This window comes from Microcebus murinus, chromosome 3 (genome assembly GCF_040939455.1).
Source record: "Microcebus murinus isolate Inina chromosome 3, M.murinus_Inina_mat1.0, whole genome shotgun sequence".
NCBI lineage: Eukaryota > Metazoa > Chordata > Mammalia > Primates > Cheirogaleidae > Microcebus > Microcebus murinus.
Genome location: NC_134106.1, coordinates 113113712 through 113137727, shown reverse-complemented (window position 1 = coordinate 113137727; position 24016 = coordinate 113113712). Strand labels below are relative to the sequence as shown.

The 24016-nt window shown below is 38.3% G+C and overlaps 1 protein-coding gene across 4 annotated transcripts in view; it reads left to right on the top strand.

Annotated features, from left to right (window-relative positions):
* Positions 1-10487: 10487 nt before the first annotated feature.
* RFC1 (replication factor C subunit 1) overlaps positions 10488-24016 on the top strand; it is an 82596-nt gene continuing 69067 nt past the window's right edge. For all 4 annotated transcript variants that reach the window (XM_076001190.1, XM_076001189.1, XM_020282241.2 and 1 more), the window contains exons 1-2: positions 10488-10613; positions 23375-23503. In XM_076001190.1, the coding sequence (XP_075857305.1) occupies positions 10611-10613; positions 23375-23503 (132 nt within the window). In that variant the 5' untranslated portion in view covers positions 10488-10610. The remainder of the gene's footprint in view (positions 10614-23374; positions 23504-24016) is intronic.

Sequence of the window (24016 nt, the reverse complement as noted above, 5' to 3'; positions counted from 1 at the left end):
TAGTAATCACTGTTCTACGACATTATTCTGCCCTCTACTTCTGTGAGATCAACTTTTTTAGCTTCTGCTTATGAGTGAGAACATGCAGTATTTACCTTTCTGTTCCTGGCTTACGTCACTTGACATAATATCCTCCAGGCTTATCCACGTTGCCAAGAATGACAGGACTTCATTCTTTTTTTTATGGCTGAATACTATTACATTGTGTGTATATACCACATTTTCTTTATCCATTCATCTGTTGATGGACACCTAGGTTGATTCCACAGCTTGGCTATTGTGAATAGTGCTGCAATAAATGTGGGGGTGCTGATGTCTCCTCCATATACTGATTTCCTTCCCTTTGGATACATGCCCAATAGTGAGATTGCTGGATGGCATGATCCTACTATTTGCAGTTTCTTGAGGAATCTCCATAGTGACTGTACTAGTTTATATGCCTATCAACAATGTATAAGATTTCCTTTTTCTCCACATCCTTGTCAGCATTTGTTACGTTTATCTTTTTGATGATAGCCATTCTGAGAGGGAGATGATATTTCATTATGATTTTGATTTGCATTTCTGTGATTATTAGTGGTATTGAGCACTTTTTTTCCCATATGCTTTTTGGCCATTTGGATGTGGTTTTTTTTTTTTTTTTTTTTTTTTTTTTGAGACAGAGTCTCGCTTTGTTGCCCAGGCTAGAGTGAGTGCCGTGGCATCAGCCTAGCTCACAGCAACCTCAAACTACTGGGCTCAAGGGATCCTCCTGCCTCAGCCTCCCAAGTAGCTGGGACTACAGGCATGTGCCACCATGCCCGGCTAATTTTTTGTATATATTAGTTGGCCAATTAATTTCTTCCTATTTATAGTAGAGACGGGGTCTCGCTCTTGCTCAGGCTGGTTTCGAACTCCTGACCTCGAGCAATCCGCCCGCCTCGGCCTCCCAGAGAGCTAGGATTACAGGCGTGAGCCACCGCGCCCGGCCTGGATGTGTTCTTTTAAGAAATGTCTATTCTGGGTGGGTGCGGTGGCTCACACCTGTAATCCTAGCACTCTGGGAGGCCAAGGCAGGTGGATTGCTAGAGGTCAGGAGTTCAAAACCAGCCTGAGCAAAAGCGAGACCCCATCTCTACTATAAATAGAAAGAAATTAATTGGCCAACTAATATATATAGAAAAATAGTTAGCTGGGCATGGTGGCGCATGCCTGTATTCCCAGCTACTTGGGAGGCTGAGGCGGGAGGATCACTCCAGATCAGGAGTTGGAGACCAGCCTGAGCAAAACCAAGACCACTTCTCTATAAAAAATAGAAAAATTAGGCCGAGCACGGTGGCTCATGCCTGTAATCCTAGCACTCTGGGAGGCCGAGGCGGGTGGATCACTCAAGGTCAGGAGTTCAAAACCAGCCTGAGCCAGACCCCGCCTCTACTAAAAATAGAAAGAAACTAATTGACCAACTAAAATATATAAACAAAAATTTAGCCGGGCATGGTGGCGCATGCCTGTAGTCCCAGCTACTCAGGAGGCTGAGGCAGGATGATTGCTTGAGCCCAGGAGATTGCGGTGCTGTGAGCTAGGCTGACGCCACGGCACTCACGCTAGCCTGGGCAACAAAGTGAGACTCTGTCTCAAAAAACAAAAAACAAAAAAAAAAAAAAGAAAGAAAGAAAGAAAGAAAAACTAGCCAAGTGTGGTGGCTTGAGCTTGTAGTCTCAGCCACTTATGAGGCTGAGGCAAGAGGATCCCTTGAGCCCAGAAGTTTGAGGTTGCTGTGAACTATGATGCCACGGCACTCTAGTTGGGGCAACAGAGCAAGACTCTCCAAAAAAAATATATATATATCTATTCTGATCACTTGTCCATTTTAAAACCAGATGATTTGGTTTTTTTTTTTTTTCTGTTGAGATGTTTGAGTTCCTTGTATATCCTAGATATTAATTCCTTGCCAGATGAATAGTTTGCAAATATTTTCTCCCATTCTGGAGATCATCTCTTCACTCTGTTGATTGTTTCCTTCACTGTGCAGAAGCTTTTTAGTTTGATAGAATCCCATTTGTCTATTTTTGTGTTTGTTGCCTAAGCTTTTGAGCTCTTATCCATAAAATCTTTTCCCAGACCAATGTCTTGAAGCATTTTCCCTATGTTTTCTTCTAGTAGTTTCATAGTTTCAGGTCAGAATTATCTAGTTTAATCCTTTATTTTATAAAAATCTATAGATCAGAATTTTGAGACCAAGACAGTAGAGGTGAGAATTCATTATTTATTCATTCAACAAACATTTACTAAGTATCTCCTATGTGTCAAGCACTTCGTTGGGGATTGGGATTTAAAATTGAAGATGCTACAGTCTTCCTATGTCTTATAAAAACATGTACTGTAGTACCGATACATAATCAGGCACGGGGAGTCAGTGCATGTGTGTGTGCGCACACGCATGTGTGTTGCTATGTAGGTAGAAGAGTGTGGTAGATGTGCTTAAAAATTCTGAGTTGACAAGATGCTAGAAGGAAGAGGGAAGAAAAGAAAAAGGATATTCCATGTAGATAAAGTAGCATATCTGAAGTCCCAGAGATGAAAAAGTTGGGCAAGTTGTTCAGGACACCCAGGTCGTAAGAGCTAGTGGGTAATGGCAAGAAATGAGTTTATAGGGATTGGTAGGGGCCAGGTCATAAAGAACTTCATGAACCATGTTACTGGAGTTTGAGCTTTCTCTTGAAAGAAATAGGCAGCCATTGAAAGTATTTCAAGCAAGTTTGTAAGTTAGGATATACTATACAAATAGATCCATAAGTACAAAGTCAAGGACCAAATGGAAGGTCATCTGTCACACATTTGTCTGACGGGGGTTCCCAGCTGTCAGTGGCTTTTCTCCACACAGTAACTCAGAGACTCTAGCTGAGGCTGCTTGTGGCTCATCTACCTGTGGCTCACCTACCTGTGGCTCACCTACCTGTGGCTCACCTACCTGTGGCTCACCTACCCTCAGGGCTTCACAGTCATTGCGTTCAGTAGGTAGAAGTGGAATCTGCTTAAAAGTTTTGGCCTGGAAGTGATGTACCTAATTTCTAATCACAATTCATTACAGACAACTAGTTATATGACCACCTCTAGATGCGAAATGAAGTCCCTGGCTGGACAGTCATGCTGTATTCTATACTCACTGCTATAGAAAGAGGAGCATGAATTTTGGTGTTCAGCTAGCATTCTCTGTCACAAGACAGTGACATGATCAGATCTGCTTTTTATAAGAATCATTCTAGCACTTTGTGAAGGGAATAGGTATTGGGCGAAAATACTATTGGCAGGGAGAATGGTTAAGAGGCTCTTCTGTTAATTGAGTGAAAAATGATGTGGCTGGAACAAAGGGAGTGGAAATGTAGATGGGGAGGAAGAGACAAGCTCAAGAACTGGTTAGAATATAACATCAACAGGACTCAAAAATCACGAGGTTGCTGAGGCTGACATTAGGAAAGGAAATAGTCACTAACGATCTATACTTTAGATAAACTGGTTTTACGGCCTCCTTGGTTGGAGCATTTCTGTTGCATATACCATGGAATGACCTGGGCAACTGGGTGAAATTGAGAATACTTTGAAAGGGAGATGATATTTTAAATATTTTGAGTTTAAGGTATGAGATATCAAATGGAGTTACTATTTGTGACTAAAGTTTGAAGAGAGACTTTTTTCTCAAGGTAGAGATGTGGGCATTGCCCGTATAGTCAACAGTTGAAGATATTGAAATAAATGGAGATAAATCACATTGGAAGAAGGAAAAAACTAGTCTCTCTCTTTAAACATTTTTCTATATGATAAAATATACATAACATGAAAGCTACCATTTTACCCATCTTCAGGTATACAGCTCAGTGGTGTTAAGCACATTCATGTTGTATGCCCGTCACCACCATCCATCTCCAAAACTTTTTCATTATCCCAAACTGAATTTTTGTACTCATTAAAAAATAACTCAACTCTCCATTCCTGCCTCACCCACCATCCTTGTCAAACAACATTATATTTTCTGTCTTTATGAATTTGACTACTCTAGGTACCTCATATAAGTAGAATCATACAGTATTGGTCCTTTAGTGTCTGGCTAATGTCTGACTTAGCATAATGTCTTCAAGGTTGTTTCATGTTGAAGTATGTGTCAGAATTTCATTTTCTTTTAAGGCTAAATAATATTTCATTGTATGTGCACACCACCTGTGGCTTATCCTATCATCAGCCAATGTGCATTTTCAGTTGTTTCCACCTTTTGGCCATGTGAATGATGCTGCTATGAACATGAGTGTGCAAGTATGTTTGAGCCCCTGCTTCCCACTCTTTAACACACACCCAGAAGCAGAACGGTGATTTTATGTGCAATTTTTGAGGAACCGCCGTACTGCTTTCCATAGTCTCACATCTCTCTGTGCATCAGAATCACCTCTTGAACTTTAAACGATACACATACTCAATCTCTCCTCCAGGAGATTGATTCAGTAGCTCTGAGTAGACATCTGATTTCTGTTTGTTTTTAGAGGTCATATTTTTAAAAATATACAAGTAATAAATTATTAAGAGATGGGTTCAAAAGAGTGAAAGTATAAGAGTATGGAGCAAAAAGTTGAAGTTCTCCTATTAACATTTGGTGTATGTTCTCTCTCTCTCTCTCACACACACACACACATACCACACTTATTTTTAAAAAACATAAATGTGATTATACCATACGCAGTGTTCTGCAACATGCTTTATTTTCTTAATAAATTATTTTAAAGACTTTTTATGTCAATATACAGAGGTCTAATTCAGTCTTTTTCTATAGATGTAAAATATTCCATGGTTATAGATGTATGATATTTTACTTTTAACCATTGAGTTTCCATTTTTTCTACATAAATAATTTGGCAATTAACATCCCTGAGTTCATAACTTTGCCCATGTGAGAGATATAAGAGATTGCCAAGATGGAAATTTTTGGATTAACAGGTATGCACATTTTCTGTGTGAATGGACACTTCATGATTGCCTTCCAGAAAGACAGTGTCACTTTAAGCTCCTACCATTCGTGCAGGAAAGCCAATATCTCTACCCTCAATATTGGGATTACTAGTTCTTCTTATTTTTGTCAATATGGTGAGGAAAAGATGGCATTTCATTTTTTGCATTTATGTGGGTTTCTTTAATTACAACTGATTTTGAACATATTTTTCTGTTTTTATTGGTCCTTTGTATTTTTATACTGTTGCAAATATTTTCTCCCAACAATCTGTCTTTTAAGTTTTTTTTGTGTTTTTTTTTTTGAGACAGAGTCTCACTCTTGTTGCCCTGAGTAGAGTACCATGGTGTCAGCCTAGCTCACAGCAACCTCAAACTCCTGGGCTCAAGCGATCCTCCTGCCTTAGCCTCCCAAGTAGCTGGGACTACAGGCATGTGCCACCATGCCCGGCTATTTTTTTCTATATATTTCAGTTGTACAGCCAATTTCTTTCTATTTTTTAGTAGAGACAGGGTCTCACTCTTCCTCAGGCTGGTTTCCAACTCTTGACCTCGAGTGATCTTCCCGCCTTGGACTCCCAGAGTGCTAGGATTACAGGCATGAGCCACCACGCCTGGCCTCTTTTAAACTTTTTAAAAGCTTTATTGAGATATAATTCCCATACCATACAATTCATCTGCTAAAAGTGTACAATTCAGTAGTTTTAATATATTCACAGAGTTGTGCAACCATCACCAATGCATTTTAGAACATTATTTAACTACTTTAATGTATTTACATGTGCAAAATGTTTTCATTTTTGTGCAAATATCTCCATATTTATACTTTGCATATTATACAGATACTATCTTTCAACTCATCAATTTTAGATTTTGTCAATTGATTTCTCATTATGGTAGATAATGATTTGGCTTTCTTTCTTATACTACCATTTCCTGTTGGTAAAAAAAAAATCTACCTTTGTAGTTAAATCAATATTTTGAGTTTAAATTATTTTAATATAAATGTTATTCATTGCTGAGTATTATCACTTATATATATATACACATTGTATGTAATGTATTTTGATTATGTTCTCTCTCTTTTTTTTTTATGTTCTCTTTCTTACTTTTTGTTTTCCTATACTTAAGTTTAATAATTGCCTTGGTTTCTTTTTTTTTTTTTTTTTGAGACAGAGTCTCACTCTGTTGCCCTGGCTAAAGTGCCATGGTGTCAGCCTAGCTCACAGCAACCTCAAACTCCTGGGCTCAAGCGATCCTCCTGCCTCAGCCTTCTGAGTAGCTGGGACTACAGGCATGCACCACCATGCCCAGCTAATTCATATATATATATGTGTATATTTTTAGTTGTCCAGCTAATTTCTTTCTTTTTTTTAGTAGTGACGGGGTCTCGCTCTTGCTCAGGCTTATCTCGGACTCCTGAGCTCAAGCCATCCTCCACCTCTGCCTCCCAGAGTGCTAGGATTACAGGCGTGAGCCACTGTGCCTGGCCTGCCTTGGTTTTTGATTTGCTTAATCGTCTTTGTACCTATTGCTAAATATTCCCATACTTGCTAATAGCTCTTAGTACAATTTTCCACAAGGTCAATCTCCTCTATTAATTTATTAGTTTCAATTTTTTTTTGTTGGAGTTAGTCTCCTGGACCAGTAAAGAAAGAATAATCAGATGTCAGATGACAGATGATGGTCACTCGTATCTGTATGGTAGTGGCAGAAGCAATGAAAATTGTTGGGTTCAGGTTAGTTTTTCTTTTCTTTCTTTTTTTTTTTTTTTGAGACAGGGTCTCCCTTTGTTGCCTAGGTTAGAGTGAGTGCCGTGGCATCAGCCTAGTTCACAGCAACCTCAAACTCCTGGGCTCAAGCAATCCTGCTGCCTCAGCCACCCAGGTAGCTGGGACTACAGGCATGCACCACCATGCCTGGCTAATTTTTTCTATATATATTAGTTGGCCAATTAATTTCTTTCTATTTATAGTAGAGAAGGGGTCTCGATCTTGCTCAGGCTGGTTTCGAACTCCTGACCTTGAGCAATCCGCCCGCCTCGGCCTCCCAGAGCGCTAGGATTACAGGCATGAGCCACCACGCCTGGCCTTGAGTAAATTTTTGTATATGGTAAAATATAGGGATCCAGTTTCATTCTTCTGCATGTGCATCCAATTTTTCCAGCACCATTTATTGAATAGAGTGTCCTTTCCCTAGCCTATATTTTTATCAGCTTTGTTAAAAATCAGTTGGTTGTAGGTAGATGGCTTTTTTCCTGGGTTCTCCATTCTGTTCCACTGATCTATGTGTCTACTTTTATGCCAGTCCCATGCTGTTTTGGTTACTATAGCATTGTAGTATAATTGGGAGTCAGGTAATGAACTCACATCATTTCTCTTGTTACAAAACAACAACAACAACAAAAATCCTGGAATTACTTTGACTTACAGGACTCATCCTAATCATAAATTCTACTATCACTACAAAATGCTATTGGAATTCCTGTTGCTCTGTCTATACACACCATTAAAATTGCCAATGATATCTCAGGAATTAATCCACAATTTGAGATATATTATATATGTAATCAAATGTCTATGTCAACAGTAAAGTTATATGTTTTTTGTTAAATTTATTATTTTAAATGTAAAATGTTTCTTCTCACCTAAGTGAAGATACTTATTTACTTGGCAAAAAACTTTCTATTATTTGTAGGATATAAAAATTATCAGACAAGTTTATATAAAACTTAGATTACTCAAACATAATCATATTAAGAAGACTGATTGGCTGTCACTCAAGAATTAAGATAAATGACATAGTAAGTGCCTAATTTCCTAAATTAGAATATGTGTACTTTAGTGGTGCCATATTATGACTTAATGATTATGTTCATAGGCCGGGCGCAGTGGCTCACACCTGTAATCCTAGCACTCTGGGAGGCCGAGGTGGGCAGATTGCTCAAGGTCAGGAGTTTGAAATTAGCCTGAGTAAGAGTGAGACCCTGTCTCTACTATAAATAGAAAGAAATTAATTGGTCAACTAATATATATATAGAAAAAATTATCCGAGCATGGTGGCACATGCCTGTAGTCCCAGCTACTCAGGAGGCTGAGGCAGCAGGATTGCTTGAGCCCATGAATTTGAGGTTGCTGTGAGCTAGGCTGATGCCAGGGCACTTACCCTAGCCTGGGCAACAAAGCAAGACTGTCTAAAAAAAAAAAATGATTATGTTTATAAATGGATTATAAGGTCAACATCACTGGTCTATATCTGTAGTCATCACAAACACAGAAAAAGGTAAGTTGCCTAACAGACTGTTTTCTATAAGGAAAATGTTCCAATAAACTCTGACAAAGCAGGACATGCTAATATTTATCCAGAGGGCAGAAAGTCACATTTGTTGTCGCACAGTGAAAACTTTATTGATTTCTGTTGACTTTTAAAAGTCTAGTGAAAGATAATGTGATTATTGTACTTCTGAAAAAGATTTCAAAGTGACTCCAGGTAAAGTGTTATTTCTATCACATAGATAAGTTACCTTAGGCAGATGTATTAACAGTGAGCATTTATTTTGACCACTTCAGTTGTTTTCCATTTATACACAGTATAAGTGGAAACCCAAAATTCAGTATAAGGAAAACCCAAAATTCAGATCATGCACTTTCTAATACATACCTTTTAATCATTTCAGGAGGGTAATGATTTTTCTCTCTGTATATGTTATGGAAAAGAGAGCCAATTATTATAAACATAATCCAACTACTCCCAAGCTTAGAAACATACTAATCAAGATGTTAATGTCAATATTCTAACTTTTGGGGTAGAGTGCTTCATGGAATGTAAATTATACTTCCACTAGTGATATATTCTTAAGGAGAGGAGGGAAATAGATCCAATTTCCCCAAAATTGGCTTTGCTGATAAAGTTTTCCCTGAAACCCTTTGTTTTAAGGATTAAGGTAAGGCCAGTGAGGACCACATAATCAGATCCAGTATACAATAGGGCTCTTAAAAATGTGTCTTCTTTAGCTGGATATGGTGTCACATACCTGTAATGCCAGCTACTTGGGAGGCTGAGGCTCAGGATTCAAGGCCAGTCCTGACAACACAGTGAGACCCCATCTCAAAAAAAAAGTGTCTTCTTGTGTTAGGTTTCAAATAATTATTACAAGAAAAAAATTTTAAGAAATATTGTCATAGATTTGTCATAGATATCCTTAATTATGGAAACTGCAGTGCTTATCCAATTGCCCTACCAACCTGACACTACAATCAATTATCAGTCATATTTATTCCTCAGGTGGCTTGAGAAATATTCACACTAAGAAGAGCTGAACTAATGACTAAGGAAGATGAGGAAAAACTTTTGGTCAAAACACATTTAAGCAACCAGGCAAGGAATCTTTGTTAGCTAATAATTTACATTATCAATAAATGACTTTTCTGTACCACTCTGAAAAACTATCTAAAAATCAGCATCCTTATTTTGTTGTATTCTTTGTGTATCTTCAGTTTCCTGGAGATGCACTATTACAGTCTTTCAATTAATACTAGGGCATGGAAGTAGTACCTATTATAATTTAGTTCCCATTGCCAAAAAAAGGCCACATAGAAATTGAAGGTATACACGGCCTAGCCTTTTTTTTTTTCTGAAACAGAGTCTCACTCTGTTGTCCGGGGTAGAGTGCTGTGGCGTCAGCCTAACTCAGAGCAACCTCAAACTCCTGGGCTCAAGCAGTCCTCCTGTCTCAGCCTCCTGAGTAGCTGGGACTACAGGCATGTGCCATCAAGCTTGGCTAATTTATATATATATGTATTTTTTTTTCTTTTCTATTTTTAGTAGAGAAGGGGTCTCAGGGGTCTCGCTCTTGCTCAGGCTGGTCTCGAACTCCTGAGCTCAAACAATCCGCTCGCCTCAGCCTCCCAGAGTGCTAGGATTATAGGCGTGAGCCACAGTGCCCAGCCTAGTTGCTCATCTCTTAATATAAAACTTGTTTACTCCAAAGCTTTTGGTATCACTGCTTTTCTCAATGGAGAGGCACCTTGTTATGCCTTGGCTTCATAAACACCACTGCTCTTTGAGGGATTTAGATCAGTGCAGGTTTGGGAACTTGGAGGTCTAGGTTCCTAGCCTTGTAGCAAAGCTGGACTCCTTAATTTGTTTGGGCCTCCTATGTTTCATTTCTAAAATGGGGTGGGGCAGCCGCGGTGGCTCACCCCTGTAATCCCAGCACTTTGGGAGGCGCAGGTGGCGGTAAGAACGCTGAAAGCTACTGTAGGTCCGTGCACCCTCCAGACGCGGAACCCGGAGGAACAAGGAAGGTTTCCCAGGAAGGTACCCGCCTTCCAAGGAAACCAACCTCGGATGCCGCCTGGAGCGTCCAACACAACCACACAAGCCCACGCCCCAACCGCATCCCGCGCCAACTCGCGCGGGCAGTGGCCGTGGCCTCCAGGGGCTGCACCGGGGCGGACATCGCCCCTCCCATCGTGGGCGGGGCCGAGGGGAGCGCGCCTCCTGACGTCGTCACCGCGCGCCGCCGTCGCCTTCTTCCTGTTCGCGGGAGAAGTTGTTGGCGCGAATGGATTCCGAACTCCGATAACGGATTCGCCAGCCGGCCGGCCTGCGCACCGGCGCCTCAGCCCTGCGCTGCGATGGTGAGCCCCTCGGCGTGGCCGCGCGGCTCGGGTCCTGGGAGACTTTGCAGGCCGGGCGTGGCCGGGCACTCCGGGTCTGCGGGCGGGGGAGGACGGCGGCGCTGGGCCGGGAGGAGCGACGGCAGAGCAGGGCCGCGCACCGGCCGCTGCGCGCACGGCGTCCCCGGCGCGCCGACCTCGCCGCTGCGGGGAGGGAGTAATGATGGTGATTCTGGGGCGCAGCGGCAAAGTTATTTTCCTGCTTAGTGTTGCCCGAACCTCAGTTTGAGTCCTTCCTAATTTAAGCTTCAAGTCATGAGGGGGAAGGATGTAACAAACTTTTTTTCCGTATGAATAAGTTGTTCATGGTCTTCAACTTTTAGCATTAACAGCCCTGCTCGTGTCCGCTCGTCAATAAGGCTCATCTGGGCCGATTTGAGACCAAGGGCATGGGCCGTATGTTTTTTGTTCAGAAGAGTTCATAGGAGTCAAAGAGATTACAGGGTTTACCAGGAAAAATAAGTACAGCGAATAGAAACAGATGTAATACATTTGTAATACAGATAGCTGTCACCTATCGCCTGATGTTAAGCAATACTTTTAAATACCCCAGAACCTCAGTGCAGCATTCTGTATAAAGCATCAAACAAATTGAGAGCCAGCAAAACAGACATTCATGATGGTATGGCAATGGACATGGTTATATGTTTGAAATATTTCTCATTTAAAGGACAATTTAAGATGTTACATTAAGCCAGAAGATCCTTAACAATCAGGTATAATTTTTTCAGTCATTCTTCAGCTTGTCAGAATGACAACATTCTAGGGGGTAAAAGTTATATGCTTAATTGGGAAACCTTGCAGCCCTTTATGTTTCTTCTTTAAAAAAGGATAAAATAATAATGGTAGTAGCCACCCTAGACCAAGCATCTTCTTCAGGTCAATATGTGAACTGTTTATTTTACGTACCTTTTTTTCATTTCAACCCATTGCGATCTAGTTTTATAGGTGGTAAAGGCATCTTTTAGAATTTAAACAATTTGTCATACAGGTAGTAGATGTTTGGACTGGAATTAGAGCCTAAATGTTTCGGACCACCACATTATACAGCCTCCCTAAAATGATTATCATTACATTTTGGAGTTCAGGCACCATGGTATTGTGGAAAGTTGAGGAAATTTGGAGTCTTAAAGATGAAGAATGGGGGGATGTTTTAGTTTAATAGTTTATAGTTTAGTTATTGTTTTAGTATAGTTTAGTTATAGTAGTTATGTGGTCTTGAGCAAGTAAATAGCTTTACTTTAATCTCCTTCCTTACCTATAAAAGGAGGGAAAATAATAGCTACCTTAAATGATTGTTTTGAGGATTAAACAAGATAATATATGTAAAGCTTCCAATACGGTGCCTGACAGGTAGTACGTATTACACAACTACCAATGATCTATTTTCTTAGGATTTTTTTGGAAAGTTGTGTAGATTTTAAGGGACATTGTAGATGACTCTGATATTGTGAGTTATGGTAAACAACAGCTTGTATGGTCAACTTGTGATCATTCAGGTACTTTCAAAATTTTTCTTCTTTAGTACTGCTATTCATGGTTCAGTAGAGGCCTTGTCTCTAAATATATGTGTGTGTGTGTGTGTGTGTATATATATATATATATTTTTTGAGGCCCTGTCTCTGAAATACGTGTGTGTGTGTGTATAGGTGTGTGTATATATGTGTGTGTGTGTATTTAATTTAGCCCTCCCTAGTATAAAATTTAGCAAACCCCTACACTAAAATTCTGTTCAGGCCGGGGGAAGTGGCTCACATCTGTAATCCTAGCATTTTGGGAGGCCTAGGCAGGAAGATTGATTGAGACCAGGTGTTTGAGACCAGCCTGAGCAAGAGAGTCCTTATCTCTACAACAACAACAAAAAAAAAAAAAAAAAAAAGAAAGAAAAATTAGCCAGGCATGGTGTGCCTGTTGTCCCAGCTACTCAGGAGGCCAAGGCAGGAGGATTACTTGAGGCCAGGGATTTGTGATTGCAGTGAGCTATGATGACACCACTGCACTCTAAGCCCTGGCAACAGAGTGAGACCCTGTTTCAAAAAAAAAACAAACCACTATAAAATTCTGTTCAATAAATGTTCAGTGAATACCTGTGCCCAAGTTATAGTATAAGACAGTAGTTCTTAATCTTTGTGTCTCAGTTCCCTTTGATAAATGTGAATTGTATGCAAATTTTCTGCCCAGAGAAATGCATATAGGTACATATACACCATGTTAGGGGGTTCACTTATCTTCTGAAGCCCATCCATAGATAAAGAGTTAACTCTTGCCCTAGGAGGTGCCCTTTTTCCCAAATATTTTCCATTTAAAAGTTACTAATAAAGGAATATGGCCTGGTGCGGTGGCTTACACCTGTAATCCTAGCATTCTGGGAGGCTGAGGTGGGTGGATTGTTTGAGCTCAGGAGTTCAAGACCAGCCTGAGCAAGAGCAAGACCCCTGTCTCTACTAAAAATAGAAAGAAATTAATTGGTTGACTAAAAATATATCGAAAAAATTAGCTGGGCATGGTGCCACGTGCCTGTAGTTCCAGCTACTCGGGAGGCTGAGGCAGGAGGATTGCTTGAGCCCAGGAGTTTGAGGTTGCTGTGAGCTAGGCTGACGCCATGGCACTCTAGCCGGGGCAACAAGAGTGAGAGTATGTCTCAAAAAAAAAAGTTACTAATAAAAGAATAAAATACTATATCCACACAGTGAAATACTTTTGGGCCATTAGAAAAATGAGAAACCTTTATGGTCTGATGTGAAACAATTGCCAAGATATAAAATCTCCCTGGAAATATGCACAAGGACTACAACTGATAACATTTATTGCCTCTAGAGATGGGAAGTATATGCCTGAGAGGCAGGGTAAGAGGGAGACTTTTTACCCTTTTGCATTTTGAATCATGTAAATGTATTATCTATTAAAGGAATAAAAACATTGGATGGCAAGATGTAATCTAAAAAAAAAGTAAAAAGTAAACAAATTTAAAAAAAGGAATAAAAACAAAATGAAAAATAAAAGGAATAAAAAAGCCATGTAAACAGTTTGAATTGCTGTGAGATTAATTGTTCAAAATGTGAATGAAACTTGAGATGCCATTTTAAAAAAGTCAGTATATATAATTGACTAGTATAATTATTGAAAATATGCATAAAGTTGAACTAAACACTATGAGACTAAGGGACAGCCTTTTTGAAGAGTTGTCAGGTCAATCTGAATACATTGTAATCTGAACTGCTTCATTGTTTCACTGTAGGGGCACCTTTCACTTCATAGTTTACTATGTGAAATGGTCACCTTGGGAGCAGTGCTGTGATACAGTTTTGCTAAACATATATACTTGTATTTGGCCTATAATGCCCCTACTTACCTTTCTGATTTCTTCTGTCTTCTAAGGCTGGTTTGTTTTTTGTTTCAAGGCTTTTGTTCTTGCTCTTTTCCTCTCTTTGGAATATTCTTCCCCTTTCTCCAGATCTTTGTATGTGCCTTTTTCTCATCATTCAAGTCTTCCATAGCCTAATCCAAGGTCATGAAGATTTGTGCTTATGTTTTTTTCTAAGTGTTTTATAGTTTTAGCTCTTACATTTAGGACTTTATCCATTTTGAGTTAATTTTTATATTGAGTGTGAAGTGTAGGGATCCAAGTTTATTCTTTTGTATGTGGATATTTAGTTGTCCCAGCACCATTTTTTGAAGACTATTCTTTCTTCATTGAATTATCTTTGTACTCTTGTCAGAAATCAGTTGACTGTAAATGTGAGGTTTTTGTTTTTTTCTGGATTCTCAAGTGTATTCCATTGATCTATCCGAATGCCAACAATGCACTATCTTTATTACTGTGGCTTTGTAGTAATTTTTGAAATCAGGACCTGTGAGCCCTTCAACTTTATTCTGTTTCAAGATCGTTTTGGCTATTCCAGTCTCTTAAATTTCTATGTGAATTTTAGAATTAGCAAAGAAACCAGCTGGGATTTCCATAGCTGGTTTTCAGTATGTAGATCAGTTTGGGAAGTATTGCCATCTTAACAATATTAAGCCTTCTGATCCATGAACATGGGATGTCTTTCCATTTGTCTTGTTTGGTTTCTTTAAACAATATTTTGTAGTTTTCAGAGTATGAGTTTTATACTTCTTTTGTTAAATATATTCCCGGTTATTCTGTGTGATATTTTAAATGGAATTGTTTTCTTAATTTCACTTTTGGATTATTTATTGCAAGAGTATATAGATTTTTGTGTATTGATCTTATATCCTTGCTGAACTAATTTATTCTCATAGTTTTTTAGTGGATTTCTTATGATTTTCTATATATAAGATTGTTTCATCTGCAAACAGAGATAGTTTTACTTCTTCTTGTCCAAAAATGCTTTTCATTTCATTTTCTGACCTAATTCTATTTGTTAGAACCTCTACAATGTTGAATACAAGTGGTAAGACATTCTATTTTTTCTTGATCTTAGGGGGAAAGCCTTATAATAGCCTTTTCTTTGCTTTCAAAGTATAAAGCCTTAATATAATTTTAAATACTTTAAAATTATCTCATATTTTTTTCTCTGCTGTGCTACCACCAGTTATATCATTGTATATTTTAGTCAGATGTGTAGTTTTGCATTTTATTTGTTTTCAAGATAAAAAATTTTTATATTTGAGTAGATTTGTGAAGTATGTTGATAATAATCAATTTCTGCATATGGATTTGGCGGGCACTTAAATATTAACCAGAAATATTAATATTTTTGTTACTCTCAAAATAGAGAAGTAAAGCCAAAATATATTTTTGCAATCACTCTGCAGAGCACTGCAGTACTTATTTTGCATAAAACCCTGTAGTCTTCAAAGATTAGTGAACACAAGTGATGTAATTTGCTTTCTTTCTATATTTTGATAGGCAAATACAACTGCTTTGTTGCTTGAACCCATCAGTAGTGGAAAAAAGTAGTTACAGTTATTTGGTTATACTTTAAAGTAAATACATATCAGAGTTTGTACTGAGCTTTTAAAGCTAAAGGTCATTATGATAGTTCTCTTCTGTGTGGGTTTAGGAGAGTTTATTGCAAAAATATTTTTTTCATCTATAACTCTATTAATAAATTTATAACCAACCAAGTTGGAAACTTAATTAGTATAGGTTGAAGACTTAAAAATACATGATTTGTTTTTGAGGCTTGACGAAGTCTGTTAATTTGTCTTGGCATATGTATTAATATAATATATTAATTGTATATATATAAAATTGTATTTGGGCTGCATGACAGCCATTGCTTCTCTGTGATAGTTTTATAGAATTGTTAGTTATGCCTTAAGGTAGGAGAATGCAAAAAGTCTTTTTTTGCTTATATTTAGAAGCATCTTAGATTTCAAAACTTTTTACCAGAGAATGTCTTGTTGGCATTCTTAATTTTCTCATTTGTAAATTGGGGTTAACAACTTCATAGTTTTGTTATGTGGATTAAATGAGTATTTTAAAAGTACTTAAATCATTGCATGGCACAGAATAAATCCTATATAAGGGTATGTTAAGTAAATAAGTGAAATCCTGAGTCAGGACAGTGGCAATGGGAATAGACAGGAGAGCATAGCAGTATTTTGGAGATAGTTTTAAGTAAGATGATTAGGTAGAGGGTCAGAATGAGGAGGAAAGATGGTAGCCATGTTTCTGTTTTGGGTGAATGGTGGTGCTTTGCATAGAGATGGGGAATAAAAGGAGAGAAGCAAGTTCCAGCAGAAGGTGAATTTAGCTTTGGTCAGTATGAGTTGGAGGCACCTTTGGGGCATTTGGATAGAGGTGTATTCAGCTACATGTTAGCTATGTGGATATGGAGCTCAGAGAAGATCTAGAGTGGAGATGCAAGATTTAGGAGGTATCAGTGTGGATATAAGTGGTACTGAGGATAAGTAGGTGTGAGTGCAGATTTTGATTTTTTTTGATATTTAAATTTTTATTATGACTGGTACCTTTGATTAAAGTTTAGAATACTGTATTATTTGTTAAATTTTTTTTATTTCAGCATATTATGGGGGTACAAATGTTTAGGTTACGTGTGTTGCCTTCCCCCCCTCCCCACCTCCCAGTCAGAGCTTTAAGCATGTCCATCCCCTAGAGGGTGCGTATTGCACTCATTATTCATGTATATACCCATCCCCTCCTCCCCCCGCCCATCTGCCTGACGCCTCATAAATGTTATTCCTTTATGTCCACTTAGGTATTGATCAGTGAAAGCAATTTGCTGATGAGTACATGTGGTGCTTATTTTTCCATTTTTGGGATACTTCATTTAGTAGAATGGGTTCCAGCTCTATCCAGGAAAATATGAGAGGTGCTATATCACCATTGCTTCTTATAGCTGAATAGTACTCCATGGTATACATATACCACATTTTATTAATCCACGCGTGTGTTGATGGGCACTTGGGTTGTTTCCACCAGATTTTGATTTTTAACTTGGGACTCATGGTCTTCAGGGGAAAACTCCTAAAATTGCATTAAAGTTTTGTTTGTCTGTTTACTTTTATATATTTCTGTGGGAAATATTCATAGCTTTAATCAGATCCACAAAAGCGTGAAAACTACTGGAATGGACCACCTACTTTGTTTACTTGGCACGTGTTTTGTCATATTTTAAAAAATGGGCAACTTGTTGCAGATAATGACAGCTTCCTTCATTAGCATGTAAGCTCTACAGTGGGATGGGGCCACAAAGTTAGGGCACTCCTGAATAGTGTGTGGCACATGGTGTATTGTCCATAAATATTTGATGAGTAACTAAGTACAAATAAACTTTGTATTTCCAGTAAGAAATCAACTAGAAGGTAAAACCTATTGGTATGAAAATATCTTTTCTAGCCCTTTTTGCAGGACTTTAAGCTATTAAAACATTTAATGACAATGAATAATGTAGCCTAGAGAAATATAGTATTTATTATGTTGTGTGTCTATTTTTGGTTTGAATGTAATTTCTATGTTCATTCAAGTAGCTTAAATTTGATTTTTTTGGATCAGAAGTCAGTTGTAAAAAGTTGACTTCTGGATGAATAAAAACCATAATCAGAGTACATTGGCCCTGGTGAAAATATTACATTCTGACATATACCACTAGACCAGGCAGAAACAGTCTCAAATGCTTTAGTTATCCCAGTTATTCAGGTATGATAGGATAATTTATTTTTTCGAAGCCTAAATTAGATAATTATTTCCATTTCATGTTTAATTTTGCCTGAGTTGGTTTGTATTTTTGGATCAGGTACCTGCAAACTTCACTGATATAGTATTTCATTGAGAAGGTAGTCTAAGGGACAGTGACATTAAATATTATGACTTTAGAACCTTACACATCCTCTTTGCCACAGCAAGAATGGAAACCTATCTTTTCACTGTCATGGGAGCAGCCTCTCAGGAAGACTTAATAGATGCTAGGGTGAGTAGGAGAAGCAGTTTCTGTGCCCTTTCTGTTCCCTTGCTGTGCTTTATTTCATCTGTTCTGTTCTTTGCTCTGCTTTGTTTTCTAAAGACAGCAACATTAAGAGCAGAAAATAGAGTGTAAAGTGTCACAAGAACAGAGATGTAGCCTGTTTTGTTTATCCCAAGCACCAAGAATAGTGCTTGGCCCATAGAAGGCTCTCAGTAAATATTTCTTGAATGAGTAAATGAATGATTGAATGAAAGAAGTTGATGCAGTTCCTTCCAATTCTTCCTAGCTAGAATTTATTACCATTCAGAGATTTTTCAGACCACATTTACATTTCACTCACTGGTGTTTTACTCAGAGAGGTTCTTGAGGCCTGTGTTAGACTTTTCTGTATCAGTGATATTGATTATACATGTAGAGCTATTTTGGATTTCTAAAAAAAGTAATTTGTTTGGATAAAAACAAATTTTGAAGAAGAGGAAATATTGTCTCAAAGTGAAAGTATTGTTTTTTTTTTTTGAGACAGAGTCTTGCTTTGTTGCCCAGGCTAGAGTGAGTGCCATGGTGTCAGCCTAGCTCACAGCAACCTCAAACTCCTGGGCTCAAGCAATCCTTCTGCCTCAGTCTCCCGAGTAGCTGGGACTACAGGCATGTGCCACCATGCCTGGCTAGTTTTTTCTATACATATTAATTGGCCAATGAATTTCTTTCTATTTATAGTAGAGAGGGGTCTCGCTCTTGCCCAGGCTGGTTTCAAACTCCTGACCTTGAGCAATCCGTCCGCCTTGGCCTCCCAGAGTGCTAGGATTACAGGTGTGAGCCACCGCGCCTGGCCAGAATTTCATTCTTTTTTATGGCTGAATAGTATTTCATTGTGTGTATATACCACATTTTCTTTATCCATTCATCCATTGATGGAAACTTAGACTGATTCCATATCTTGGCTCTTGTAAATAGTACTTCAGTAAACATGGGAGTGCAGATATCTGTGACATACTGATTTCATTTGCTTTGGGTAAATACTCAGTAGTGGGATTTCTGGGTCTCTCGTAATCATTTTGAGACCCAGTTCAGGAGTTTCTTTTGGGAAGCAGTCCCTGAGATTGTCTGTATTAGGTGCTTCTGGTGCTCAGATAGCTTTATGATTAGCTTTGTCTTAGCTAATTGTATAATATTTAATTCTTTATATACTAGTTTGTCTTCCAGATAGCTTCATGAGGGGATTTTCTTCATGAAGGAATGCTCACTTTGTGCCCTAAGTCCCTGGCATACTGTCTGCCTGTAAGCATGTGAGGATCAAATGTATCAGGAATAATGTGAAGCAAAAGGCCACTTTGCTAATTTTGGGGTATAGCTACTTTTACATGGATCCTTAGAGTTACAGGAAAACTATGAGGGGGCAGTCATGGTCAAGTGGAAAACTATGATGGAGATTTGGAGTTAGAGAACCAGGTTCCATGCTAAAGATTTTTGGTTTGCCACCTCTGATTCTCACAGGGATCTTATGAGACAAGTGGCATAACGAGGAAACTAACGGACAGAGAAATGAAGTAACTTATGTCAGTTTTTATTTTTATCAGCTATGTAGTGTGTTTATCAGCTGTGTAGTTTTATCAGCTGTGTAGTGTGTAGTCTGTTTCCCCACGTCCCTGACGTATTTGGACACCATCAATCTTTTTTTTTTTTTTTTTTTTTTTGAGACAGAGTCTCGCTTTCTTGCCTAGGCTAGAGTGAGTGCCGTGGCATCAGCCTAGCTCACAGCAACCTCAAACTCCTGGGCTTAAGCAATCCTACTGCCTCAGCCTCCCGAGTTGCTGGGACTACAGGCACGAGCCACCATGCCCGGCCAATTTTTTATATATATATATATATATATATATATATATTAGATGGCCAATTAATTTCTTTCTATTTTTTTTATAGTAGAGACAGGGTCTCGCTCAGGCTGGTTTTGAACTCCTGACCTTGAGCAATCCACCCGCCTCGGCCTCCCAGAGTGCTAGGATTACAAGCGTGAGCCACCGTGCCTGGCCAGACACCATCAATCTTTTGAAACTAATTTAATCAAGTTTTAATTTATCTGCTCATTATTTGTGAAGTTGAACATCTTTTATTATGTGTGTTGGTTGTTTGTATTTCTTTTATACTTTGCCTATTAGTAGCTTTAATTCATTTTTCTTTTGGATTATCTTTTACTGGTTTGCAGGAGCCCTGTTATATATTACATATGTTGTACATATTTTTAAGCTAGTTGCTTGTGTTTTTTTTTTTTTTTTGTCATTGTTGTTTTTCAGGTGAGATCTTGCTATGTTGCTCAGGCTGAACTCAAACTGCTGGGCTCAAGTGATTCTCTTGCCTCGGCCTCCTGAGTAGCTGGGAGTACAGATTTGCACCATTGCGCCCAGCTCTGTTGCTTGTATTTTAACTTTATTTATGGCATCTTTTGTTTTATTTTTATGTAGTAAAATCTGCCTTTCTTTTTTTTTTTAAACTCGAATCCCATGACAGATTAAAGATCTGCCTTTCTTGATGGTTGGTTTTTAGCCTTGATTCTAGCAGAAAGGCCTTCTGTTTTGAAGGCCTTTCCATGCAACATTATAAAAACCACTTTACAAATGTCTTCATTTTTCTGCGTATACACTCAGTAAGAATTATTCTTTGCAAATAAGGAAGGTGTTCAGATCTATTATTTGGGGATATGATTAGCTCTTAGACCTGTTCTGCATTTCATGAAATATTTGAAGATCTGGACTAGATAGGGAATGGTAATTAAGAGAGTCAGGTGAAATCACATTCAAATTGCTAATCTCTGCCTCTTAGATGTTTATACCCAAGATGGCTGCTCACACTGGAGGTAGTCCTAAAAAGTGTGAGCAGGTTGGCTTCCATTCTGATGAAAATTCTTACCCCAAAGTTTAGATTTTTAGTGTAGACTGAGTTAGATCAAGATGCTGTAATTTCTTTTAGCCTTATGCTGCCATCATAGTATGGGGAGTATGGGGAAGGAGGGTAAAATAATGGGAAATGAAAAGAAAGGAGATGTGAGTGTGGGGAGAATTGCTTAGGAAAGGAAAAATGTAACAGTGTTGAGTGGCAGCGCGGGTTTTTATACAGACATAAATTAGCTCAATATTACCAACAGTTCGTTCTCTGAATTATATTTTGTTTTCTTTTTGTGGTTTGAAGCACTTGTGGTCCTAAAACAGGTTGAAAACCACTGCTTGCTTTAACTGGATTATTAGCGTACAGTTTGGTATTTCTGTGGTGCACACGCACTCTTCTTTCTCTGTGTGTATGTTTAAACAGTCACCACTGTTTGATGAAGAATCACTGTGTAATTTCAAAAGTGAAACTCTGATGTGAAACTCTCATTTCCTCTGGAAGCAATAAAGTAGTTGTCAGCCTGAAATTTGATTCTTTGCAAGTTATAAAGAAGACTGGTTTTCTTTATTGTTCTTCCCTTCTTTAGCATCTGACACAAATGTCTCAGTTTCACTGCTGAGGTATACATTCTGTAAGCAGTATTTTTTTAGAATTAGACTTTTTTTTTTCCTTTTTTGGCTCCCGCTGGCCCCCCCTAGACTTAGACTTGATTAGGATGGATTTGTAACTTTTCTGTATGCGGAGACTTACAAAAGAGGATATAAAACTAGGGAAGTCTTTAACCTTTTTTCTCCCCCAATTTAACATGCCTGTGTACCTCATTTATTTATTGGCTTAGCCACAAAGCTGTGTGTGTGTGTGTGTGTGTGTGTGTGTGTGTGTGTAACAGATTTGTATGTATGTATGTAACAAATTTGTTTGGGATTTTTGACATTTTAAGAGTATGATAATTACTGCCAGGATCTAGGATATAATTCCTGACTTTTTGTACACTTTATAAAGTACTTTTGTGGGTGTTTCTCTCATATAATAAAGAGAGATAGGTTAGGGGGATAAAAAGTATTGAAAACTCATGATTATAATAAGGATAGGAAGAGGGAACAAAGTACAGCTGGTTCTTGAACCCAGTTTTTTTAGAATTCATATCCTAAATTTTTCTCATTATTTTGTATTCTTTATACGCTTGTCTATTAGCAGAGATAACTATAAATGCAGTGTTTCAGTAATATGAAGGGATATTAGTTCAGAAATGAGGTGAAGGGAAGCTCTTTAATGAACCAAAATTATGATAGATACATAAGCCTCATAAAGGGAAGGTATTATTAGTCCCCCTTTACTGAGGAGAAAACAAAGTAACTTGCCCAAGGTCACACAGGTGGAAAGCACTAGAGCACAGATTCAAACCAAAGCTTTCTAAGGTCTCTTCCCTCTACTCTACACCATAGTTTCTTCAAAACTAAATTTTAGAAGGGTAGGGAAAAATATATATTCAAAGGATTAAAAAGTGATTTTAATTGTAAATTACATTGTAAATGTTTCAGTATGATTAATTTGAATTCTATAGTTTAACATGGGTAATTATAGAGCATATTGCAATAAGCATCAGAGTTTTTTCTTGGGACTTTGTGGAAATCATACAAAGAAAAATAATTTGAAGGTTTTTAGTTATTAAGAATGATCAGGCCGGGCGCGGTGGCTCATGTCTGTAATCCTAGCACTCTGGGAGGCTGAGGTGGGCGGATTGCTCGAGATGAGGAGTTCGAAACCAGCCTGAGCAAGAGCAAGACCCCATCTCTATAAAAATAGAATATAAATTAATTGACCAACTAAAAATATATATAGAAAAAATTAGCGGGGCATGGTGGCGCATGCCTGTAGTCCTAGCTACTCAGGAGGCTGAGGCAGCAGGATTGCTTGAGCCCAGGAGGTTGAGGTTGCTGTGAGCTAGGCTGATGCCACGGCACTCACTCTAGCCTGGGCAACAAAGCAAGACTCTGTCTCAAAAAAAGAATGATCAGAGGTGTGAGAGTTATTCTTCTCTCAAACTGGAGTATAAGTCCCACAGACAAGGATTGTTTTCTTCAAACCTTTGTCTTCTCTCCAGCTGAGCCTGGGATGATGAGATATGTGTATGCCTACCTGATCAATAAATACCTACTACTTGCCTTGTGCTATCATTAACAAAAATTTCACCTGCTTATTTTTGCTCTGTTTTTGGCCAGATTCTGAGAATTAGTATTACTTTTCATTAGACAAATTATTTTTAACTCAGGTAATTTTATCAGTTAACTTTTACACGTAAAAAGAATGCTGCTGCACACAAGGAACTATCTTGATTTGGAGAAATTTCTCAGGATAAGCCAGTGCATGTGTAAAGTTGTCCATTTTACAGTTGAAACTCGAATTTTATGCTGTTAATGTTTACTTATGAATCTCTTTTTTTGCTTTTAGGACATTCGGAAATTCTTTGGAGTTAAACCAAGTGGAAAGAAACCTGTAAGTGAAACAGTAAAGAAGAATGAGAAAACAAAGTCTGCGGAAGAAACTTTAAAGGGAAAGAAAGGAATAAAGGAAATCAAGGTCGGTTTCTCAGATATAATTTTGCATTATATGAAATGTTAAGTAGGCTCAGTTCCTAAGCTTGACATGTTGGGAGCCTTGAGTAAATGTAGATTTCAACTCATTTAGTAGCAGAAGTAATAAGGCTATTACTTATTTCTAATTAATATAGCTTACTACATTTAGAGCTTGGTGTTTTCCTTGGTTTTCCTGATGTAGAAAGGAACCCTTGTTAGTTGTTGAAACTTTGCATTTTAAGACCAAAGTTTGCTCGCAGAGACGTGATCCCCTATCGTCAGGTGAGTGGTGTTAGACTAATGGTGAGGGAAGGCTTTGAACGCAAGGTTTATTCTTTACCCTGTTCCTCTATGGGCCTCAGAGAAGTTAAGATACAGTGTCAATTTGGAAAGCAGGCAATGGCTGTAGTAGTGTGCTTGAATTAATATTGTGCCACTTTATGGCCAGATGTGGTGGCTCATGCCTGTAATCCTAGTACTTTGGGAGGCCAAGGTGGGAGGATTGCTTGTGACCAGG